This window comes from Echeneis naucrates, chromosome 14, assembly GCF_900963305.1.
Source record: "Echeneis naucrates chromosome 14, fEcheNa1.1, whole genome shotgun sequence".
NCBI lineage: Eukaryota > Metazoa > Chordata > Actinopteri > Carangiformes > Echeneidae > Echeneis > Echeneis naucrates.
The window spans coordinates 6,040,312-6,063,775 of NC_042524.1; the positions used below are offsets into that span (position 1 = coordinate 6,040,312).

General features: G+C 41.4%; 1 protein-coding gene across 1 annotated transcript; it reads left to right on the forward strand.

Moving 5' to 3' along the window:
- The first annotated feature begins 223 nt into the window (after nucleotides 1–223).
- On the forward strand, nucleotides 224–23,176 carry elnb (elastin b). Its single transcript, XM_029519462.1, has 53 exons — nucleotides 224–329; nucleotides 2,388–2,546; nucleotides 2,993–3,358; nucleotides 3,470–3,490; nucleotides 3,693–3,788; nucleotides 5,427–5,531; nucleotides 7,445–7,528; nucleotides 7,613–8,179; nucleotides 8,442–8,522; nucleotides 8,605–8,652; nucleotides 8,741–8,803; nucleotides 8,903–8,950; nucleotides 9,110–9,172; nucleotides 9,268–9,312; nucleotides 9,484–9,930; nucleotides 10,085–10,120; nucleotides 10,212–10,457; nucleotides 10,588–10,620; nucleotides 10,714–11,289; nucleotides 11,379–11,408; nucleotides 11,594–11,809; nucleotides 12,081–12,113; nucleotides 12,440–12,697; nucleotides 12,817–12,849; nucleotides 12,950–13,003; nucleotides 13,166–13,210; nucleotides 13,539–13,574; nucleotides 13,683–13,805; nucleotides 13,894–13,932; nucleotides 14,034–14,087; nucleotides 14,342–14,431; nucleotides 14,580–14,603; nucleotides 15,035–15,055; nucleotides 15,400–15,423; nucleotides 15,502–15,516; nucleotides 15,796–15,855; nucleotides 16,172–16,420; nucleotides 16,554–16,820; nucleotides 16,922–16,960; nucleotides 17,030–17,086; nucleotides 17,195–17,485; nucleotides 17,623–17,679; nucleotides 17,765–18,079; nucleotides 18,163–18,195; nucleotides 18,365–18,679; nucleotides 18,792–18,818; nucleotides 19,159–19,452; nucleotides 19,692–19,739; nucleotides 19,985–20,062; nucleotides 20,197–20,244; nucleotides 20,535–20,558; nucleotides 21,360–21,425; nucleotides 21,548–23,176. The coding sequence occupies exons 1-53, from the start codon at nucleotides 254–256 to the stop codon at nucleotides 21,589–21,591; spliced, it is 6,567 nt and encodes a 2,188-aa protein (XP_029375322.1). The 5' UTR covers nucleotides 224–253; the 3' UTR covers nucleotides 21,592–23,176.
- Nucleotides 23,177–23,464: the final 288 nt, after the last annotated feature.

A 23,464-nucleotide genomic window follows, 5' to 3' on the forward strand; every position in this document is an offset into this window, starting at 1 on the left:
GAACCAAATAAATGCAGCTCAATTTGGTTTAATGAGGTAATTCACTGTACTCTTTCTCCCCCTCCTCTCTGGTCTATCTACCTCTGCGTCTCTCTTAGCCAATTACACAGTGTCCTGTCTTGCATCCTGTCTCCTTTTTTTTCTGCTCTCACTCATTTTCCCTCCTTCTTTCTAAAGGCCTTCCTGAGCCCTGATTGGCTTGCTGGGGATAAAACCTGGTGCCTGGGAGAGGAGAGGGACATTTGGGAGCGGGATGGCGAGAGGAACAGTGGCCACGTACCTACATGCAGTCCTTCTGCTGGCTCTGTGGAATCCATCACTGCAAGGAGGTGGGTCAGGTGTCACCTTAAGTTTAAGTGAGAGTCTCAGCAGCAGGGACACAATGAGTCAGATCCAGGTTTTCTTTACCATAAGTTCACTAAATACTGTATTTCTATTTACAGCCACAAAGTAATTTGGCATTTAGATGAGGTTTTGCCTGTTTTAGATGATTGATGGTGATAAAAAAAATTTCCCTGCATTTATTTTCTGGTATGCACACTGCGAGAAATTTGCAAAAGCGAATTTTTGTTGGTACTTCATAATGGTATCATTGGTAGTTCTCAAAAATATTATCATCATCGTGTCTTTGAAAAAACTTTGAATCAGTAAATTAATTGGTCAATAGTCTGACTGTGGGGAAAGATGGAACGAGCTTATGCTTATCTTAATCTTTACAGGGTTTGCAGGTTTTTCCAAGAGTTGTCTTATTTATTGAAAAAAAAAAAAGCTTTGGTGACGTTAATGTTGAGTGGTTTCTTGTTGCTGTATCTCGCCACACAATTTCAGAGTTGGCAGCTTTGTACTCAATTTTAAAATTTCTGTCTGGAGGAACTGTGTATAAACATGTTAAATTATTTTCATAATCCTTGGCCAAACAACAATTTTAATAGCACTGCTTCTTCCAAGTGACTTTACAAAGCCCAGGTGCATTATTCCTCTGAGCTCTTTTTCCTTTTGAGATATGAGGGGTGGACAACAAGATTATAATTACAGCTTTTAATAAGCCTCTTCACACTGTCCAGGGTGTACCCCACCCTCACCCAGTGTGAGCTGGGATTGGCTGCTGCACCCTCCGCGACCCGGAAACTGATGAGTGGGAGAAGATGAATGGATGAATGAATAAGGCTCTTCACGTCATTAAATCATTGTTTGCTCCAGACTTTGGCTCATTTACTTGTCTGGATGAGCTTAAATTTGGCTGTCATTTTTGATAAACTAAAAACTCATCAAAAACTAATATTCAGGTTAAGAATGGTCACTTGTTGAAACCAACAAAATGTTTAATGTAATTAATTAGAAGAGACAATAAAAAGCTGACAGGACATGAAAGCGGGCCAACAATATGTAGAAAATCTCATGGAAACGGCAGACACAGACACTGTCATCCCTCGACTCATTCTGACAGACCAGCTAAAATATTGCTTACATTGCTAGTCACAAGCCGATCTTGTGAGCGGAGTAATGAACTGAAAAACATAGTAGGTCAGTAGGGAGATGTTTATGTTACCGTAGAAAAACCCTAAAAACTCTCTATATGCCAAACAAATAAATCTTCATTGAAATCAGTGCCAGGCCCACCTGCTGTTTTATTGCATACTCTGGTCTGACACCTATACACATGTAAAGTTTCACCTGCCCGTCGTGTTTAAAAAACATTTTTTTTTGGGGAGAAGGATTCTTAGCTGAATGACTGAGCAGTGAAGTTATTTACTGTGTTCTTGTTAATGTGCTGTAAATGGCATTACTGTGAGATCAGTAACTTGCATTCTGAGGAATCCCTACAGACCTCTTATTTTCACATCTGGACTGTGAAACCTTAAAAAAAACTTTCCTTTTATAGACGTTCATTCTCCGTGTTTCTATTTTTGGCTATTAGGATTTGTGAAACAACATTGGTGCAGAAAAGTGTGAGAATTATGGCAACAGAGACGTGCCTTTTGGATGAAGCTGTGTTTGTTATCATTTACAGAGAAACTCATTGGTGATAATCGCTATTTGCTTGTACGGCAAACTGATCCCATTTGTCACATGTAATCCTTGTTATTCAGACCTATTAAATGCCTTTTATTAAGTGATGGCAAAGAGGAGAAAATTATGCCTCATTAGTTCAGACTTGCAACTTATAAATTCCACAAAATCTGTCTGTTACGAGTCCAAAACAATAAAACACTTCATTTGGGTATAAGAGCAATGCTCTGTTTTTTATAAAAGCAGCCGCGTCAGTGAGATGTATTCACAATAATGGCAAAATCAGTGTCTGAATAATTTGGTGAAGATAAACTAATTAAAAATATATTTGACTGCTTTTGAGCATTAAGTGACTCTGACCTGGTTATGTCTGTCAGGTGTATACATACCTGGTGGTGTTGGTGGAGGAGTCGGAGCAGGTGTAGGGGTTAGTGCAGGCCCTGGTACCGGATTTGGACCAGGTAGTGCTGGAACAGGGTTTGGACCTGGAGGAGCTACTGCCGGTCTAGGAGGCTTTGGACCAGGAACTGGTGGAGGTAAACGCATTTTGTGTTTTAACACTGACTGTGACTGCAGTCTGAAGTTATGGAGTAACTAAGAAGGGATGCGTTAAATTGTTTTAGGGCAGACACGTAGCAAAGCAGCAAAGAATCAGCTTTCAGGTGCAGCTGTGGTCATAAAAAATTATACGTAAACATGTAACTTTGTGTCATCACTTACACAGCCAGCGCACTTCAGATTTTCAGCATGTTTTGTTTAACTTACATCAGTTACTGGAAGAGTTCCAGGTTGTAGGCAAAGGAAAGCAGAAGGTGTGTGTGTTTTATGTCTCACAGAGAATAAATACCTCATGTTCATTTTAACTACATAAAACAAATCAGGAGTGTGTGTACAACATGTGATTGCTCTCATTTTCTGTACTAATGTCTTGTTTGTATTCATCTTTGTGTACAACTCACATTATTCTGGTGACTGTCCCCAGGGGGCTATGGTGGTCAAGGACCTGGAGGATTTGGGCCAGGAGGAGTAAGGCAAGGTGGGGTCAGCCCTGGAGGAGTCGTGCCTGGAGGAGTTGGACCAGGAGGAGTTGGAACAGGAGGAGTCGGCCCTGGAGGAGTCGGACCAGGAGGAGTAAGGCAAGGTGGGGTCAGCCCTGGAGGAGTCGTGCCTGGAGGAGTTGGACCAGGAGGGGTTGGAACAGGAGGAGTCGGAACAGGAGGAGTCGCACCTGGAGGAGTCGCACCTGGAGGAGTTGGACCAGGAGGAGTCGGACCAGGTGGTTATTGGCCAAGCACCTTTGGTCCAGGCAGTGTTGGACTGGGAGTTGGACCTGGAGGTGTTGGGACTGGTGGGTTAAATATGGCTACTTGCCTGAATGTTTATGTATTTTTTCGGTCATTTGTAATTTTCAAATATCCTACATTTGATTTTAATTAACACAAATTCTTTCTTCTTACAGGTGGAAAGCCTCCAAAAACTGGTAAGCCTTTCAGGTCTGAGTGTGGATGAGCTGTGATTTAAGTTTTATAGAATCCTCAAAAGAAAAAGAAAAATTTATGAAAATGTTTAGTTATCTATATGAGATATGTAGATACAGACTTAGAAACCAGCATTGCGGTTCCAACGTTTCAAAACAATTTACGTATATTTGTTTTCTTTTGGATCTTATTTGTGTCTTGGAGGTGGTTATGGTGGAGGACTGGGTGGAGTTGGACCAGGCGGTGTTGGGTCTGGAGGCTATGGAAGTGGGCCAGGAGGAGTTGGACCAGGAAGTTCAGGTGGCCAAGGCATTTTCTTTGGGTTATAATTAATTATAAATATTATTATTTTACATGATATATTATTATAAATACCACTAACAAATAAAATTTAATTAATAAGGGGTGGTGGAAAATCTGGAAAGTTGGTTCAGATTAAATGCAAAATGAAACATGACTCTCATCAAACACATAAAGGATCTTGCAATTTTAGCAATTAATCACGCCCCCACATGTATGGCACACCTGTACTTGCCTTTTAAGATTAAGTGTGGAGATTTATCTGATTGAACTGGGACACAACAGCATGCCAGTCTTGTAAACACAAATGCTGTATATGGCGACTTGCGTTTAGAGGAACAGTCTTTCAGTTACAGTTAGAATCAGGTGACAGTAAAAAAACAAAACAAAGCAAAGGAGCAATGTAATTAATGAAATAAGTAAAAGGAGTTGTATACATTACATAGCATGATACTATTTTGAATGATTATTCGAAGACATCATCTAATGATTATCAGTGAGAACAGCTATCTCTAACTGTGTTGATACGAGTATTTCATAACATTCCTCTGCTAACTAACACGTCGTAAACCTAAAGGATTTTAGGCACAAATGGATCCGTGGTCAGTCCCTGTACTGTTGTTATTGTTCCTCTGAGTAATTCAGTGCAACGAGTTAAGGATTGCATACATGTACTATTATTTCATTTCCTCATTACCTTACCAAAGTGAAATGCTATTGTTAGTGGGCCACCCACCCTCACACACACACTTTCAATAATGCATACATACACTGATAACGACTAATACATCAGGCATGGCAAGTCCCAGATAAAGGACGGAAGTCATCACATCAGTCAGAAAGACTGCTTGGCTTTGGAATTTCGGGCTTTTCAAAACATGCAATTGCCTATGCAGGACGAGGAGTGTCGGTGATAATATCCCAGCTATTCTTTAAGGTTAAGCCCTGGCTTTGTGGAACTTGAATTCCTCTCATTATGTTGGTGCATAAGAAATGGACCAGTGTAAGTACAGGAAACAGATTTATATGTCACACTTTCCAGTTTACCAGAAGTTTGGACACAAACATTGTGGTTGACTTAAACAAGCAATGAGAGGTCTGCGATTCCATGTAGATTGATGAATAAACAAAATCAATCCAAGACACCACTGTGTCAAACAATTACATGAACACAGTGATCTATAGCTGCTTATATTTTCATTATATGAGAGAGAGGAAAACCCCAATTATCAATATTGCAAACCTAGGTGTTTTACCTGTGCATACATATATTTGAATATTAAGTATTGTGTGTTTCTCTGGATGAGAACATTTATCCAGTGACACAGTTTATTTCCTCAGTTATCACCCCACACACTCCCCCTTTGTAGCCTTTTAAATTGTTACTGACCCTTTGAAAGCCAAATCCTACAAGTGATTTAAGAGGTTTTAAAGCCAAACCTGAAGACTTCAAAATAATCTAAATTGTCATGGAGAACAAGTTAATCCTTATGAGGCAGCCACAAGACACTTATATTACAAAAGGGTTGAGTAATACAGGGACATATTGAATTCATTAATGTGTGATCTAGAGTATCGTAGCCATAGGAGCAAATGTAGAAAGCACTGAGTGCCATTTCTCTTTTATCTGCTCATTAGGATATGGAGGCCTTGGGGGAGGAGGTTTGGGTGGGGGAGCGCTTGGAGCAGGGGGCCTTGGGACTGCCAGAGGTCAGGGAGCTGGAACAGGCTATGTCCCTGGAGGTCAGTGATTTTCATTTGTCTACATCTGTTTCTTTACCTGACACCCAATGATAAGTTTAAACGTCTGTCTCTTCTTACAAGCAACAAGTGTATAGACATTTAAACAGGTGTGGACAGTAACAAAGTAAATTTACTTGAACACTGTACTTAAATACAGTTTTTGAGTATCTGTACTTTACTTGAGTATTATTTTGGGGGATACGTTTACTTTCACTTCACTACATTTGAAGGACAAATATTGTACTTTTTGCTCCACTACATTTCTATTGATGCTCTCTACTCACTACTTTTGCTCTGTCTAACATAACTCGTTCATTGTTTTTAATTGTAATTGTTTTTGTAACACACACACTTGTGTGTGTGCTCCAGGTAAGAATATGGCCACGATGTATAATCCTCATCCTACCTGGATTATTTCTCCATAACGATCGGCTCATTCTACATTATACATCGTGGCCGTATTATTACCTGGAGCACGCATTAGCTTGTAGCCGGAGTTTGGATGTCTTCTGTGGACATCACAACACGGTCCAGCTCCTCATCAGCGGTGGAGTACTTCTGTTTGTGCAGAAATAACGCCAATAACTGAAATAAATTTCTCTGCTTTACACGCTGCATTCTCTGGGTCAGCAGGTCCCACTTCCACATACTATGAAAGCTGTAAAATGTCTCTACCAACTCCCCAGAAAGTTGAAGCACATGCTGCGTAGCCGCCAGGTTTCACCAAAGTAATTGCTACGACTCGATTGGCGTTAGCCCCGTCCAGGCCAGCTGACAGTCTTGCCTGGACCCGGGACAACAGAAACACAAGTCACCCCCAAACTCAGCTGTTTCTGTCAAAGATTTTGTGTGCGCTTGTGTCGGCTTTAATACAAGCTAGGCTAATGGACGTTAGCATTAGAGCTTATGTTAAAAGCTAACGGCACTGTTTCTTACCTTGCTCTACGTTTCTCGTCCCAGCTTCACCACCTTAAAAAAAAAGTTTTTCTTTCTTAATTTCTTAACCCTTTATTTTTTAAATTGTCTTTTCGTTTCTGATCACCGGACTTATTCTGACTGGACATTTTCCTGCCGAATTTCAGACAACAGAAAACAGGCTGGCATAGCAACAGTAACCAAGGGGGGCGGGGCTTAGCAAAGGATTGGTGTCCAAACCATTTGTTGGGGGGAGGGTTGACAATTAGGAAGAAAACAAATGGGAAGCTTATGTAACTCAAATATTACATCATCTTTCCCACAAATATGCTTATTTTGAGAAAAATAAAGAAGTTATTCCATAATTTAATGGGGGCCCAGTTCTGGGTCCCCCTCTACCCTGGGCCCAGGACAGCAGATCCTCCCCCCCCCCCCATCAGCGGGCCAGGCCCCGCCCACTGACTTTGATGAGTGACAGATTAAATAAATTCACGAAGCACTGCAACATAATGAATTAAATATTGAAATAATCATAAATATTTTTACATTTAATGAACTGGTACTAATGCTAGTCTGCTTTTGTACTTTTACTTAAGTAATATTTTGACAAAGCTACTTCCAGTTGTATTGGACTAATATTTGACAAGGAGTACCTGTACTTTTACTCAAAAAGTGAAGTTCTGTTCTCTGTCCACCTCTGCATATAAATGCATTCTTACAAAGAGGTTGAAGTAATAATGAAAATAAAACTATAAGAATTACTAATCAAAATATCCTACTAATTTACAGTTTAACACATAAGATAATTATTTGCCTTGTAAATAATTTTGGCTACATCCTGGGGTACCTACTGGAAAAATTATATACTTACACAATTGTTATGGTGTAACTATAAGTATCACAAATCAGTTTTTTAAAAATCACACTACTTTCCTTAAGCTATCTCTCACCTCACATCAGTGCTTAGTTTGATAGATATTTACTCTGTCATGATCCAGGTGGCTATGGCGGTGGTTATGGACCAGGTGGTGTGGGTCATTACCCTGGAACAGGTGGAACTGGTCCCAAACCCCCTAAAACAAGTAAATATAAACTAAAGTTTATCATTCATATAGTATACTTTAAAAAGGAGAAATGTATTATATATATTTTTTTGCTGACTTTAGGTGGCGCTGGAACATCTCTTGGAGGTTATGGATCTGGCGGTGTCGGATTTCAGCCTGTAGGCACTGGGTTCGGCCCTGGTGGTGTCGGAGTTGGGCCTGGCGGTACTGGGGTTGGACCTGGTGGTGTCGGAGCTGGGCCTGGCGGTACTGGGGTTGGACCTGGTGGTGTCGGAGTTGGGCCTGGCGGTACTGGGGTTAGACCTGGTGGTGTCGGAGTTTGGCCTGGCGGTACTGGGTTTGGACCCGGTGGTGTCGGAGTTGGGCCTGCCGGTACTGGAACTGGACCCGGAGGTGTTGGAGTTGGGCCTGGCAGTACTGGGTTTGGACCTGGAGGTGTCGGAGTTGGGCCTGGAGGTACTGGGTTTGGACCCGGTGGTGTCGGAGTTGGGCCTGGCGGTACTGGAATTGGACCCGGAGGTGTCGGAGTTGGGCCTGACGGTACTGGGTTTGGACCCGGTGGTGTCGGAGTTGGGCCTGGTGGCACTGGGTTTGGACCTGGTGGTGTTGGAGCTGGACCTGGTGTTGTTGGGAGTGGACCTGGTAGTACTGGGGTTGGACCTGGTGGAGGTAGATAATATGACTTACATATACATATGACTAACCACTGTATACAACATATTCAGATGTATTTGGAAATACTGAGCAGCTTCTAGCAGGAAAACCAAAAAGGATTAAAAACATTTTAACACATAAAAAATTTGCTAAAATGTTAAAAAATAAGATATTTTGTATTTCCAATAAAAAAGTCTATCTCAGGAAGTCACATATTGTTTACTGTCAACTTTTAAATGTTTTTTCTTTCATTCTTTTTTATGGTTTCCGTTTTCAGTTCCAATACTTCCACAGACTGGTACTACTGGTGGAGGACCTGGAGGAAAGACTGGTGGTAAAGCATCAAAACAAATTCCAGGTATATAGTCTGTTTGTTTTGTTCTGTTCACAGTTAATTATCATCCAGAAACACTGTTTTAAATTAGCACATGCTGTCACAGGAATTGGAGTGCCCGGGCTCTATCAAGGTGGATTTGTACCAGGCCAAGGTATGTTGGTGCAAAGGCAAAAATACTTTTATCTATTCAACAATGAAATATGCACATAATACACTGTGATCACATTTTAAATATCCAGGTTTTGGAGGGCGGGGAGTCCTTCCTGGAGTGGCGACAGGATCTGGGCTTGGGCCTCAGACTGGTGTGTTCATATTTTTTATGTCAGTAACATTACATTTTAGTGTAGAGCACCTGCCAAAAATAAAAACTAACATATACTATCTGCTCTTGGTCCTTGCAGGAGCCGGAGTACTTGGCCAGGGGGGTGCTGGATCAGGAGGAGCAGGCAGTATGTGTCATGATGCCATAGCCTGGCAGACTGCATCATATAACGTTACTGAGTTAATTAATTAGTTACACTTAATTTTTAAAAATATAAATAAATGTTATCAAAATCTGTAATTCATTATTTCATAAGAAGAGTATCTGTGCGTACTTCTCACTCTAGATGGCCGTGGGCAGCAACTCCCTGGGGTTTTCCGTGGTTACCCTCTCATAACACCAAAATCAGGTACACAGTAACCAGCAATAGCGTTGCTGTTGTCTGATAAATGTAAAAGGAAAAACATTTTCATTTTTCAAGTATTTATTTTTTCTGAATTGCAGGGGCAGGAAAATCAAAGAATCCAGCCAAAGCTGCAGCTAAATATGGTAAAGACGTGTTATAAATTTTAGACATCGACTGATGTCAGTGTTTGATAGATGGCAGCAATATACCATGTTGTCAGATATCTTTTATGGCATAATCTAATTACTAATTATTTGTTGTGATGTGTTGTAAGATCACCTGATTGTTTTTTCTCATTCATGCTGGTGTTGGAGGTGGGGGGGGTGCAGCTGGTCAAGGTGGTGCTTTAGGGGTTGGTGGTGGAAGACAACCTGGAGGAGTGGCAGGAATTGCACCTGGATTTGGAGTTGGAGTTGGACCAGGGGCTGTACCTGGATTTGGAGGAGGATCTGGAACGGGAGGTGGACCTGGATTTGGACCAGGGGCTGTACCTGGATTTGGAGGAGGAGCTGGAACGGGTGGTGGACCTGGATTTGGACCAGGGGCTGTACCTGGATTTGGAGGAGGAGCTGGAACGGGAGGTGGACCTGGATTTGGAGGTGGAGTTGGACCAGGGGCTGTACCTGGATTTGGAGGAGGAGCTGGAACGGGAGGTGGACCTGGATTTGGAGGTGGAGTTGGACCAGGGGCTGTACCTGGATTTGGAGGTGGAGTTGGAACGGCTGGCGGCCCCGGAGTAGCCAGCGGCATACCTGGTTTAGGTAAATAAATGAAGCACCTTTTCCGTCTTTTCCTGGTCACTAAAGTGCAGGATTCACTTTTACATAGGCATGCACTCTTTACCGTATAAATAGAGTGAATATCTTTTCTAGAGCGATATATAAAATGAACATTCAAAAACTATTTCTACCTCAGGTTATGGTCCTGGCTCAGCCAAAGCACGCAAATATGGTAAGATCTACTTGTGTAATTTTGTAAATAAAATAAAATTGTGACTATTGCAGTATATTCATACAACATCTATTGCTTTTAATCTCACCAGGTCAACAGGGTTTAGGCACTGGAGCAGCTGGAGGCCTTGGAGGTAGAGGACCAGGAACGGGGCCTGGCTCCGGGACTGGGACAGGTGGCGGCTATGGTTTTGGTCCAGGTGGTGTTGGCACTGGGTCAGTTGGCCTTGGTCCTGGTGGTCTTGGTGCTGTCCCCGGAGGAACAGGTTATGGGCAGGGTACTGGATTTGGGCCAGGTGGCACTGGAGCAGGACTAGGAGCAGGAACAGGACCTGGAGGTAACTTCAGCATAGATATTGTACAGAATTAACTGACAGGCTGTATAGCATTAGCAAAGGCAAATGTGTAGTTACAATAAATATAAATTAATCAATCTCTAAGAATTATTATATTATTTTTGCATTTCAGGATATGATGCCAGTGCCAAAGCTCGAAAATATGGTAAAAATATAATTATCAACTTCATTACTATTAAATAACTGTATTTAACATAAAATAACAATAAATGAGGATAGGCTTTTCTTTTTTTTACAGGCATGTTGAGTGGGACACTTGGAGGCCCAGGAACAGGTCCTGGTGGCGCTGGTACTGGCTTTGGACCAGGTGGCGTTGGACCTGGAAGTGCTGGTACTGGCTTTGGACCAGGTGGTGTTGGACCTGGAAGTGCTGGTACCGGCTTCAGACCAGGTGGTGTTGGACCTAGTGGTGCTGGCACTGGCTTCGGACCAGGTGGCATTGGACCTGGAAGTGCTGGTACCGGCTTTGGACCAGGTGGTGTTGGACCTAGTGGCGCTGGCACTGGCTTCGGACCAGGTGGCGTTGGACCTGGAAGTGCTGGTACTGGCTTTGGAACAGGTGGTGTTGGACCTGGAAGTGCTGGTACCGGCTTCAGACCAGGTGGTGTTGGACCTAGTGGTGCTGGCACTGGCTTCGGACCAGGTGGCGTTGCACCTGGAAGTGCTGGTACCGGCTTTGGACCAACTGGCGTTTTACCTGGTAGTGCTGGTACCGGCTTTGGACCAACTGGCGTTGTACCTGGTAGTGCTGGTACCGGCTTCAGACCAGGTGGTGTTGGCCCTAGTGGTGCTGGTACCGGCTTTGGACCTGGAGGTAAGCTCCAAAGACAAGAGATAAAGATTCCAATAGATGCCATTATTGATAAAAAATATTTTTAAACTTTGATCTCTCTAAATTTGCAGGTTATGCTGGAGCCAAAGCCCGGAAATATGGTAAAATGGTTTTGTCTTTCTAATGAAATTATGATTACATGAAATTCATATCTACAGACAAAAATCTTAAATACACAAAATATCCAATGGTACAAATGAAATCCACAGTGAAAGCAGTCGGTTGTTTGTTAATGAAGTGTTTCTTGCTTTAGTGCTATTGGGTCAGTTCACGCTGCTCTCTGCAGGTCTGCCCGGAGGCGCTGGAGGTGCTTTAGGTGCAGGAGGACTTGGTGGAGCAGGGCCTGGTTCTGGGCTTGGACTTGGAGGAGGGGTCCCAGGAAGAGGTGTTGGACTGGCAACTGGTGGTGGACCTGGAGCAGGATTGGCAACTGGTGGGATCCCTGGTTCTGGTGTTGTAACAGGAGGTGGACCAGGTGGATTTGGACCAGGCAGTGCTGGAGGTATGAACATAAGACTCTTAAAAACTCATCAGAAACTAAATGAAACAAACACAAACAATTTTATTCATATTGCGTAAATGTTAAAGAAAAAATTAACCCTTAAAATAAATGAGTTGCTCATATTGTTAGTTGAGTTTTTATCTGCAGCATACTGCAACAACAGCTGTTTCAGATATACCAGATTCGGTGAATACTGCTGGATGCGCCCACCTGGTGCTATTGAAAACACTTATAACTGTGTGCACATCTTTCTCTGGTGTTTCTTTCATAGGATATCCTGGGGGACCCAAGTCTCTAAAATATGGTGCGACTCATACATTACATTATTTTGGGATTCCAAAAAATGATGCATTTAATGTTGATGTCTAACCCTAACCATAAAACTGTAGTATGTAGTGGGTATTTCCAAAAGTTATTGATTCATCAGATCAAAGCAATAATTTGATATTTAATACAGGACATATCTGATGTAGGATAATTACCTTGGAAATTAAAACCTGAACGTTTTAGTAAGCAATGACAGTTCAACATTTAATACTTAAATCAAGTAGCAGTAGGTGTTTGATGTTGGAGAACAAAATTTCAAGTCTTAACTAAGGCCACACACTTCACCTCCATTTGCTTCCTTAGGGCTCCCTGGTGGTGGAGGAGCTCCAGGATCAGGTGTAAATGGAAGATTTGGTGGCCCAGCAGCTGGTGGTTATGGCCCAGGGACCGGAGGAACACTAGGGACTGGAAGAACAGGATACGGACCTGGTACTGGTTATGGACCTGGTGCTGGTTATGGACCTGGTACTGGTTATGGACCTGGTACTGGTTATGGACCTGGTACTGGTTATGGACCTGGTGTGGGCTATGGTGCAGGACCAGGGGCCGGATTTGGAACAGGTTTGGGTTGGGGTGTGGGTTGAACTTTTTTATAGATAAATTTTTGCCAAAGTCAAAGCACACAAAGTCATAACTTGCTAAAATTCCTGTATTAAAAAAGATTTTTTTGTCATTTACAGGCTATGGACCTGGAACAAAACCCGCTAAATACGGTATCAAAATGTTGATTAGTTATTCCTTCAAAAAACAGTGACGCAGGTTTAATCCAATTTCAGTTGTAATCTAAATAATTTTTTTATGACCTTGGTGTAGGTCAAGGTGGAACTGGTGCCGGTGGAGTCCTTGGAGGTGGAGTAGGACGTGATGGTGAGTTGATTATAAGTGAATATTAACAAGATGTGTATAATGATTTGAGTGATATACCATTATATATTCTGTCAGAGCTCATTGTCTGTTGTTTGATGTTTGTTCCGTGATCCACTTCCTGAACCCATTTTAACATTCTTTGTTATCCCCCTACTTTTACAGGGGGTTTGGGACCAGGAGGTTTTGGAACTGGCACAGGAGGTCCAGGTTGGTATTTGTGGAAATGTGTTTATTTATGCTTGTTTAGAGCTGAACCATTTAAAAAAAAATAAATCTCTCATTGACCTCTGTTGGTTATCAGTAAGTATTACACACACAGGTACCTTACACTCAACGAGGCCTGTAAAAAAAAACAAAACGCATTATTATGTTTAAAAATGTTTAAAAATGCTGTGAGGACAAGAGACCTGGTCTTTTGATGCATTATTTGCATATTAAGTGATTCAGCTAGTGATATTATTGCCTAGATTTAATTATCTGTCTGCACAAATGTCTTGTCATTAATGATGTAGCAGTTTTTTGCTCTTATTTATAGGTTATGGTACAGCTGGATCTAAAGCTGCTAAGTATGGTAAGGCATCATTTGTCAGGTAGAACATTAAACACAGTTTGAAATGAGATAGAGCTTTTAAAAAGCTTGTTTGAATCAACGTCATTCTCTTTCTCTCATAAACTGTAGGGCAACCTGGTGGAGTTTTACCTGGAGCAGGGACTGGGACTGGGACTGGAGGAGCAGGAACAGGACCTGGTGTTTCTGTGAATGGGACTGCCACCGGTGTAGGAGCAACAGCGAGACCCAGAGGTGAGCTTTTGTTTCCAGTGTTAAGGACACATTTTGATAACAGCTAATTATGTATCATTAATCACATCATTCATGTTTTCTGGAACAGGAGGAGTACTTGGAGGCACACTGGCTCCGACATCAGAAGGTATCTGTGCAGTGTTTCACAAAGCACCAAGTATTTTTAATATTAAATATGCCTTACAAGGACAGAAAAACAAAAGTTAATGATTTCAGTACTTCTTCCAGGTGATGGTGGTGCTGGTGGTGTGATAGAAGGATCTGGAAGTTCTGGTGTAGATGGTATGTTTATTTTTGTCTTTTCTTAGCTTGACTTTATATGCAGATTTTATGCGGAGATGGCAGCTAAAGGTCACGTCAGCTAAAAGGATATGATGGTTATAGAACCAAAACCTCTGTATAGACCTGTGAAAATAAAACACCAAAATGTTAAAACATTACAGGGATTTTAATTTAATAACACTCATATTTCAGTATTTCTCAGTATATTAGACAAAAGTTGACACGTGAAAAGACTTACATCGACATTAAAACAGGAGGTACTGGTGTCGCTGGCAGACCAGTGGGAGCAGGAGCTGATGATGGTCTGAGAGGAACAGGAATCCCCATCATTGGAGCAAAACCAGGTATTTTGCTCTCTCATGCTGCAACATTGAAGTGTGAATTTATTTGGCAAATAATTTATTCTGAATTGTTTTGAAAGCAATATTATAGAAAATATTTCATGACGGAAGAATCATTGTCTTTAAATCTTAACTTGTCTTCGTAAAACAGGGCTCAATGGGACAGATGTTCCAGGTTAGTGTTTGTGCGATCAAACTTCTTTATGTTTGTCTGCAACTGTTGTGTGTTTGTGGCTGTTTCCCTGAGGTTTAGTCATGTATTTTGCTTTTGTTGTTGTTGGTCAGCTGGAGATCCAAAAACTGTAACTGTTTTCAAAGAAATCTGGGCTAAAGCAAAAAGCAGTTTCTTAACTTTTTGGAAAGCGCCACCACGTGGCCATTTATAAAAATGATTATTACATTTTCCTTAATTTGTTAATTTAGAAATTAACCCCCCCAACTTAACATTTTAAGATGGGAAAATAATTTAAAAATTTGGTAAATGTTTAATTTGATCTTTTAAAAGTAGTTGCTGTTTTTAGATTGTATGTTTGCATTAACCTTAAATGTAACAAATCTTTTCCTTTGGATTGTATAACATAAAAAAAAACGTTTCATACTCCACAGGTTATACTGGAGGTGTCCCTGGTAAGTGTGAATAAAGTATCATTAAACTACCTGTGAGAGCTTCACAGAGTTTTGAAAGTAGTAAGTAAGTAAAGTAGTAGACGGATTTTGTAATAGCATGGGTAATTTCAAAATAAAATCTAGTACCACCACCCTGTCACAAATGCTTCACATTTCTCTACTTGAATGCTTTCACGGCAATCACTGCTTCACCTGTGACTGAGAGTAAGTGTTTTTAGTCATGCTTTAGCTCACAAAACAGGCACCACTGAATACAGCATAGCGCTTAGAATATGATACTATTCATCTTTAAAAACGGACTGAAAAACAGTTACCTAACATCATGTACATTTCTGTCTTTACAGTTGGTGGTGGGGTGACACCAAGTGGTACGTAAAGCTCCAATAACTAAAATAAATCTAAACCTGCATTACTCTAACCAGTATTTCCTCTCTTGTTTCAAACAGCTGGGACAGGTGCTGGTAAGTAGTCATGTGCGACTTATACACTTTTCAAAGATATACAAGATTTAACAAACCGTACTGGCTTAGAGATTGACATTATAGTATCTTTCCTTGGGTGATACATGAAGGAAAAAATGGCCAAATGACCCCATGCAATTCTTCCTATTCTTTAATGGTTTTTTTTGTTTTGTTTTGTTTTTTGTTTTTTTTGTTTCAGCTCTTATTTGCAGATTGTGTCGGTAAAATCAAGGGAATGTTCCCTGACTTTGCTAATTTCCTCGTATAATTTTTATTCAGGTTCTGATGGCGATCGCTCAAGTCTAACACTTCCAGGAGCCAAACCTCTGAAACCCCCAGGTGAATAAAATAAATTCTAGTTGATCTTTGAACAATTTACAGATCAAGCTTCAGGATGACTTGCACTGAATGAAATAGCAATCTTAACAACCGCCTATAAAAATCTTATATAGAACAGCAACGAAAAGTTGCTTTTACCTCCTTAAGGTACTTGTTTGTCAGAATTTCAATCTCATATGCATTATATTTTAGAAGAAGTTGGAAGAAGGTGGCTCAAGTTTAAATGGGTTTACAAATCACATATTTTCAAAGGATTGTGGTTTGGGTGAAATAGTTACAGATGTTGTTTCAATGTGGTACTGCACCCTGTCTGCAGGAGTCCCCAGAGGGGACACGCCAGGGGAAGGAGATGGAGAAGGAGGTCCTGATGGCGCAAGAGATGGGGCAATAGGCACAGGTGGAGGACCTGGAGGAGCAGGGGGCAGTGCAACCACTGTAGCAGGGACCGGAGGAGTTTCAGCTGTTGTAACAGGGGTGGGAAGGGGTGACAGCCCCGCTTCTGGAACTATAATTGGACAAGGAGGTGTAACAGGTGCAGTAGGAGGGACACCAAAACCTCCAAAAGGTGCCAATTTTGTGATGTAAACTTTATTATGACCACCTTACATTTACCATTATTCAGTATCAACAACAGTTTATCATCTCAAGAAGTATTCATCCTCTAAATGGCTTCTTTGATGTTTATTCTCTAAACATAGCATATGGACCTGACGGGACTGTGGCAACAGGTGGAAGTGGTGGACCTGGTGGTGTTGGTGGTAGGGTAGCAGGAGGTGGCGGTGGTTCTGGGGCAGTTGGAGCAGGTCCGGGACAAGTTGGAGCAGGTCCAGGACAAGTTGGAGCAGGTCCAGGACAAGTTGGAGCAGGTCCAGGACAAGTTGGAGCAGGTCCTGGAGGAACAGGCTTGGTACCTGGAGCTGGTGGACCTGGTGGAGTAGGAACAGGAGCCCTTAAACCTGGAAAAAGTGAGTTTCTGAAATATTTGTCCATTTACCACAGCACTCACACCAGTGTCAATGTAATAATGATGCATTCACATTTCCATTTCCCACGTTATCCATCATAGGCTACGGTACAGGTGGAACTGGAGTTTTGCCAGGTGGAGGTATGTAACTCACATCATCTTTGCAATCTTAATTACACCAAACACATAATTGAAATGTATCTCCCTCAGGTATACGTTACCCAACTGGAGCTGGAGTAGGACAGGGAACAGGAAAACCAGGCAAAGGTTCAAAAAACTTTCAACTGCGCAGTCATCTCCTAACAACAATAAGTTTGGTTTCAGTGATTAAAGATAATCTGTGATGCACTCAATGTTTTCCCCTCTTTTTCTCAGCATATGGAACTGGACCTGGCGGTTATGGAGTCGGCCTGGGTGGCTATGGTGCTGTTCCAGGGGGATATGGCACAGGACCTGGAGGCTACGGGACTGGGCCAGGCAGCTATCCTGCTGGACCTGGTGGATATGGAGCTGGAACAGGAGGCTATGGAGGCAGGGGCGTTGGTGGTCCTGTGGGTGCAGGAACACTTGGAGTTGGAACTGGTGCTGGGGGTCTAGGTGGAGGAGCAGGCCCTGGTGGAGTTGGTGGTGGACTTGGGGGATATGGCGGTGGTTTGGGCCCTAGTGGTAAGTTGACTTCTATGAAACCATCATAATTAAGCTTAAGTCTCACTTCTGATCGAAAAACAACACACCTAATTGCTTGCGATGAAGCCACATGAAAGTGACATATGGAAAACTGATGTATATGCTTTGTTTCTCAGGTTCGAGATATGGCACAGGTCCTGGACTGGGTACTGGCACTGGCAAAGCACCAAAAAGTATGACAAGAACTCATATTAAAATAAACATCCAGATACAAGAATTTATGCATTGAATTGAAACTGAACCAATATTTGCTTTTAGGTTATGGAGCAGGAGGGGTTGGACCTGGTGGCTTTGGGACTGGACCAGGTGGAATTGGTTCTGTTCCAGGAAGTTTAGGACCAAGTGGTTTTGGGCCTGGTGGTCCTGGTGGTCCTGGTAGTTTTGGACAAGCTGGATACGGGCCCCGCACCGCAGGCACAGGAATAGGTGGTGTTGGAACCAGGCCAGATGGGTTTGGACCAGGTGCTATTGGCACAGGACCAGGCAGCTATGGATCTGGTGGAACAGGGGTCATTCCTGGTGTTTATACTGCTGGAGCTCAAGGACTGGGGCCAGGAAAACAACCCAAATCGGGTATAGTGATCGTTTGCTATACAATAAACAATGTTTAATAATGTTTAGTTTCATTAAATATTGAAGGCTAACTCTTGTCACAGGATATGGACCATCCACACTGGGTGGAGGTCAAGGTGAGAAACTCCCTCATTCTCACAACTTTAAAATTTGGATTGTTAAGTATATTTCTTAATGTCTTTGAACTAACAACAACTCATATCTATGTTATCAGTACAGATATAAACATGTTTTATTCTGCTAGGTAAGAATTACTTAAAACCTAATGCTGTTTTCCATTTGCAGGGGTTTTACCAAGCGGAGCTGGCACTGGAATTGGCAGATATGGACCTGGAGGCTTCGGACCAGGAGGCACAGGAACAGGACCTGGAGGCTTCGGACCAGGAGGCACAGGAACGGGACCAGGAGGCTTCGGACCAGGAGGCACAGGAACGGGACCAGGAGGCTTCAGACCAGGTGGCCCTGGAACAGGACCAGGAGGCTTCGGACCAGGTGGCCCTGGAACAGGACCAGGAGGCTTCGGACCAGGTGGCCCTGGAACAGGACCAGGAGGCTTTGGACCAGGTGGCACAGGATTAGGAAAAAGGAAACCTAAATCAGGTAATAAATTATCATATAAGTCAAGCAGCTGATATCCAAATATTAATTGTGGTGATGGAGGATTTTGTGGAATTAGTAGAACATTGTTTGAAGTTTTGCATTGTTTCTACAGGTTATGGAGGACCAGGTTACGGAGCAGGTGAGTTTTGGTGAAGGATTAGAAACACAGAATCTATACTTAAAGTAACAGATTTCATTTTAACCTATTTTGTGAGATACACCTACTGTATTTGAATACAGCAGCTCAACAGGAAATCTTCTATTCATCTTAGTTACTGTACCACATGTATCGTGTGACTAGGCCAAATAAAAGAAGCCCTCTGTATAATGTAATACAGCTCAAAAGCACCACTCCGACAAAAGTTTCCCAGTTTGAACAAAACGTACTTTCGTATTAAACTTTGTTTAAGCATGGCGTACTGGATAAGTTGCCAACTGAGTGCATTTTTGCCCATCTGTTTATATGTGTTGCTTCCCAGCAGGAGGACTTGGAGGAGGTGCAGGAACTGGTCCCGGTGGTGTTGGAATCGGACCAGGGGGTTATGGCACTGGAGGATATGGTCCAACTGGAACTGGGGGTGCTGGCACGGGTGGGTACAGCCCAGGAGGTGCTGGAACTAGTGGTTTTGGCCCAGGAAGTGGTGGAACTGGGCCAGGAGGCTTTAGACCTGGTGGAGCTGGTGGATATGGACCTGCTGGCCAGGCACTTGGAACAAGGAAGCCTGCAAAATCAGGTTATGGCTCATTACTGGGTGGAACTGGCCATGGACCAGGTAAAATATCTATTTGGTGGGTATCAGAATTTAATTAACATTTTTATGAATACCAGCAGTGCTAACAAACAACTTCTTCCTTGATAAATGACATAATTTTTATGTGATCTGGCAAAATTTAATTTAGTGACTATGTTTGAACAACCTGACCATTGTCAACAGTTCACGTGACTAAATACTATAAATCTGAATAGTTTATATGGACTCTAATATACCTCAATCACACCTGTGTTCATCAGGTGATGGAGTAGGAAGGCTTCCTGGTGCAGGAACAGGAGGTGGTGCAGGCAAGTTCCATTTTCAAAAGTTTCAAACTAAAAATAGTCATACTTACAACACATTCCAATAATAAAACTATGAAGGTGAATTTTTACTGGACTTCTATTACAACAGCACCACATACTGTACAATATGTTTGCTGTTATTTTTGGTGAAAATACTTGAAATGTGAAAGTGAATGTTACAACAGCAGTAAGATGAGCAAAAATGATAAATATAAGTAGTAGAGCTTCTGTTATACCCACCTGTCCAGGCAGTGTAGCAGGAGGAACAGGAGGGGCAGGAGGTCCTGCAGGAACTGGCCAAGGAGTATCAGTGGGTGGCCTACCAGGTCAGTTGCATGAAATAGTGACAAAATACAAAAAGGCCACCACACAATAAATACCTTACATGTACTGCTCTCCTGGTGAGTCACAGTTACAGTCCTTTGTAATGCAGACTGTAATGTATACATTGTTCCAGCAGGGGGTGTCGGCCCAGGCTACGCTGGGGGAGTGGCTGGAGGCTATCCAGGTAAAACCTTTTGTGGATGTGTTCCTGGGTTCACCATCATATCTGAAATGATAATAGCATATTTTGATCTAAAATCTAAAATACAAATACATCTAAAGAACCTGCGCACCAGATATGACACAGAAATAGTTTTCATTCCAGCGGCGTGACCTTAAACCAATTAAAATGTTTATCTGGGTATAATTTTATATATATCAAATAGTTTCATATGTGTGATTCATAATGTAACAAAACATTTTAAAGAGTATGAATTATTTACAGAGTTCCTCTTTTCTATTATTGTTCTCTAGGATATATGGGAGCTGGGCAAAAATGTAAGAAAGTCGGCTGTGTCCTTTGGTTAAAGCATGTTCCAAGTAGCTTCAGTCTCTCTTATTATGTTTAACCCAGTTTTGCCATGTTGAGCTCACATTTTATTGATTGATTGATTGAATACCCTACTGGCTGTCCTTTGCTGTGTGTTGGCATGTTGTGTTGTTTTGTGTTGTCTGTTTTTGTTGCAATGCCTGGTGTGTACCGTGAGCTATGGGATACAAAGAATTTCCCTGAGAGGATAAATAAAGTATCTATGTATCTATCTTGGCACACATGCATTCATAGAGCACTTATTAGGAACTGCAGAGTAACACTGGACTGGACTGGCCTTTTATTTAAAAACTGCCATAATTCTTTTTAGCATGGCCTCCAAGATGTTAGGTGAGTGTAAATTGTGGCCACAGAAGAGAACACCTAGTCAGAAAAAATGCTCAGACAGGCTGTGACATTGATCTAACAGTTTAAATTCAATTGAACTGCAGCCACATGAATGGTTGGTTGCATAATTGCACAATGCAGATTTATAGGTGTTCCAAATAAAATGCTCTGTGAGTGTACCCCCACCCCCCCATAAGCACATAGATACACTTATGTTTTTTTCTATTAAATCAACATTTTAACATCAGTTTTAGAGGCTTTTTAGCCTTAATCACAGAACATCATTTTCAACCTCTGAATTTCTTCTTACTATGCTGTCGAATAATGTAGTTAAATAAGGAAAACTGTGCTTGGTAACATTACGTTAAATGTCAGAGGCTGTGCGTGTCAGCAGAATAACGTTTTACTTTTTTCCTATACAGCCAAGGCCCAGAAGGCAGCCAAATATGCAGCCATGCAGGCCTTACTGGGAGCTGGGGGCTACAGAGGTAAAAAAAAAAACAAAAAAAAAACTACTAGCATAACATTCCTTAATATACGTTTTCATTTATATTTTTTAACCATCCACTTTGTATTAAAGAAGCCTATTTTTTTCTGTTTTGCCAATTAGGACCTGGCTGTCAGGGTAAATACTGTGGCCGAAGGAGGAAGTGAGAGGCCAAAAAACAGGAAGTGACCTCATTAAAACGATAGTGGTGCTACTGCATGATCCCAGATTGTAAAATTTATACATTTCCAGATGCTAAAGCTTCAACACATTCCACATTTTCTGTTTTTAGACAAGGTTCTCTAAGAGCAGTGGTTCTCAACCTGCTAGGTTTGTGATTCCTTAACACAAACTGATCCCTCTGTTGCAGTCTGCTGTGCAGAGTGGTGAAATGTGCACTTGTCGTGTTTTCTTTCTTTTTTCCCCCTCTTTTTTAACAAGAAGCACACGTTGAAGCAGGTTTGTATGAGGTAAAAAATGTTGCAATTTTTGTATAATTTTGCAACTGGTGATTCTTACTAACAGGCTGAGAACCATTGAACTATGAGATGTTACAGATTTTTTTCTATATATATATATTTTTTTTTATTATTTTGAGACCAAGCAGTGCTATAACAGTTTTTGCTTACTGATGTTGTGATGATCATCTTTTGTGTTACTGTACAAATATCACCATGTGTGAAGACCAAGGACTCCCTCAGGGAAGCTCCTTCAGCCCTGTCTGCATGCTGACACGAAGTTTTTGTTTAATAAACATCATATTTTTACCCAGTTAGGCTGTCTTTTATCCAGGCCTGTAATGTTTGCTGCATTAAATCACTGTTTTCAGCAGCTACATCAAAGTGCATACTCTTGGATAGCCTGTCCAGCAATGTGTACAGAGAGAAACACAACAGAACTGTGAACAAAAGGGACTCTCTGAATATTTCATGGTGGTGGTTTGACAAGCCATTATCTGATCCCTGAAAAGCAGCCTGTGTTCCCTTAAATTTTGCTCAGGCCTCAACAGTATCAGCAAATGTGGAGGCTGAAGGTCCCCAGCTGTTAACACTTGTGAAACCTTTCATACCATTCACCAAAGTTAAGGCACTGTTTTATATCTATATCACACCAATTGGTATTTGTGCAAAATTCTGGTTAAAATGCATATTTTTTCAGTATATGATTGATTTTTTTTCGTTTTGTTTTGTTTTTGTTATGACTTTCTGAGGTGGCTTAGATTTGGCTTTGTGGAACATATTAAAACTAACTAAATGAGGTAATATGATCTGAATACACAATGCATTTAAGTGACATTTGAGGAGTGTTGATTTCTGTGTTGTTTTTTTAATTTACCTCCTTTAACACTGGTGGACACTGTTCACATTTATTAGTCGTTTTAAATTATGCTGAGAAAGGGCAGAAAAAGCCAAGTTCTTTATTTAGTCTCATTTTATGAATTTAAGTGAATTACTATAGTATTAAATGTTTGAGTTATTTTGTGTGTGTTTTAACGGTTTTGAAATTATGTATTTTTATGCTAACTTTAAGTGCTTTGTTTTCTACATTGTCCTTGAACATGCGCTAAATAACACAGAGGATGAAACAAGTGATTTGAGCTCCCATTTGGGTGTCAACCACGTAGCTCAATGTGGTTTAACATAATTTTTTTTATGTGGTCCATGAAGAAAACTGTGCACTGTTGTACACTTTGTAACAACACTCTCTAAAATAAAATAAAAAAGACCCTGTCAACTTTGTCAGGTACCAGTTTTTAAAGCAGCAACATTCATTGACCATGTTGCAGAACCATAAAATGTGAAACACAACGGAGGTTTATGGTAGAGGGCAATAGGAGGAAGCGTCACATTTAGAGACACAATGTTTTAAATGTGTTAATGTCTAACTGTCTAAATGTCTAACGTGTGGTTCAAATGACCACAAGTTAGACCGAAAATAAAAAAGGAAACAGCAAACTGTCAGACTCAAAAAGCTCTGGTCATTAGGTCAATTCATGCTGAAACTAAGCAAACGCAGACTTTTATCTACAATAAAGATGCA

What these genes read in the sequence shown, in the direction of transcription:
- elnb (XM_029519462.1), top strand. Translation starts at nt 254, where the DNA reads ATGGCGAGAGGAACAGTGGCCACGTACCTACATGCAGTCCTTCTGCTG. An exon ending in AGTTGGACCAGGAAGTTCAG is followed by an intron (nt 3,789 to 5,426) that starts GTGGCCAAGGCA and finishes TCTGCTCATTAG; the next exon opens with GATATGGAGGCCTTGGGGGA. An exon ending in ACCCAAGTCTCTAAAATATG is followed by an intron (nt 12,114 to 12,439) that starts GTGCGACTCATA and finishes TTGCTTCCTTAG; the next exon opens with GGCTCCCTGGTGGTGGAGGA.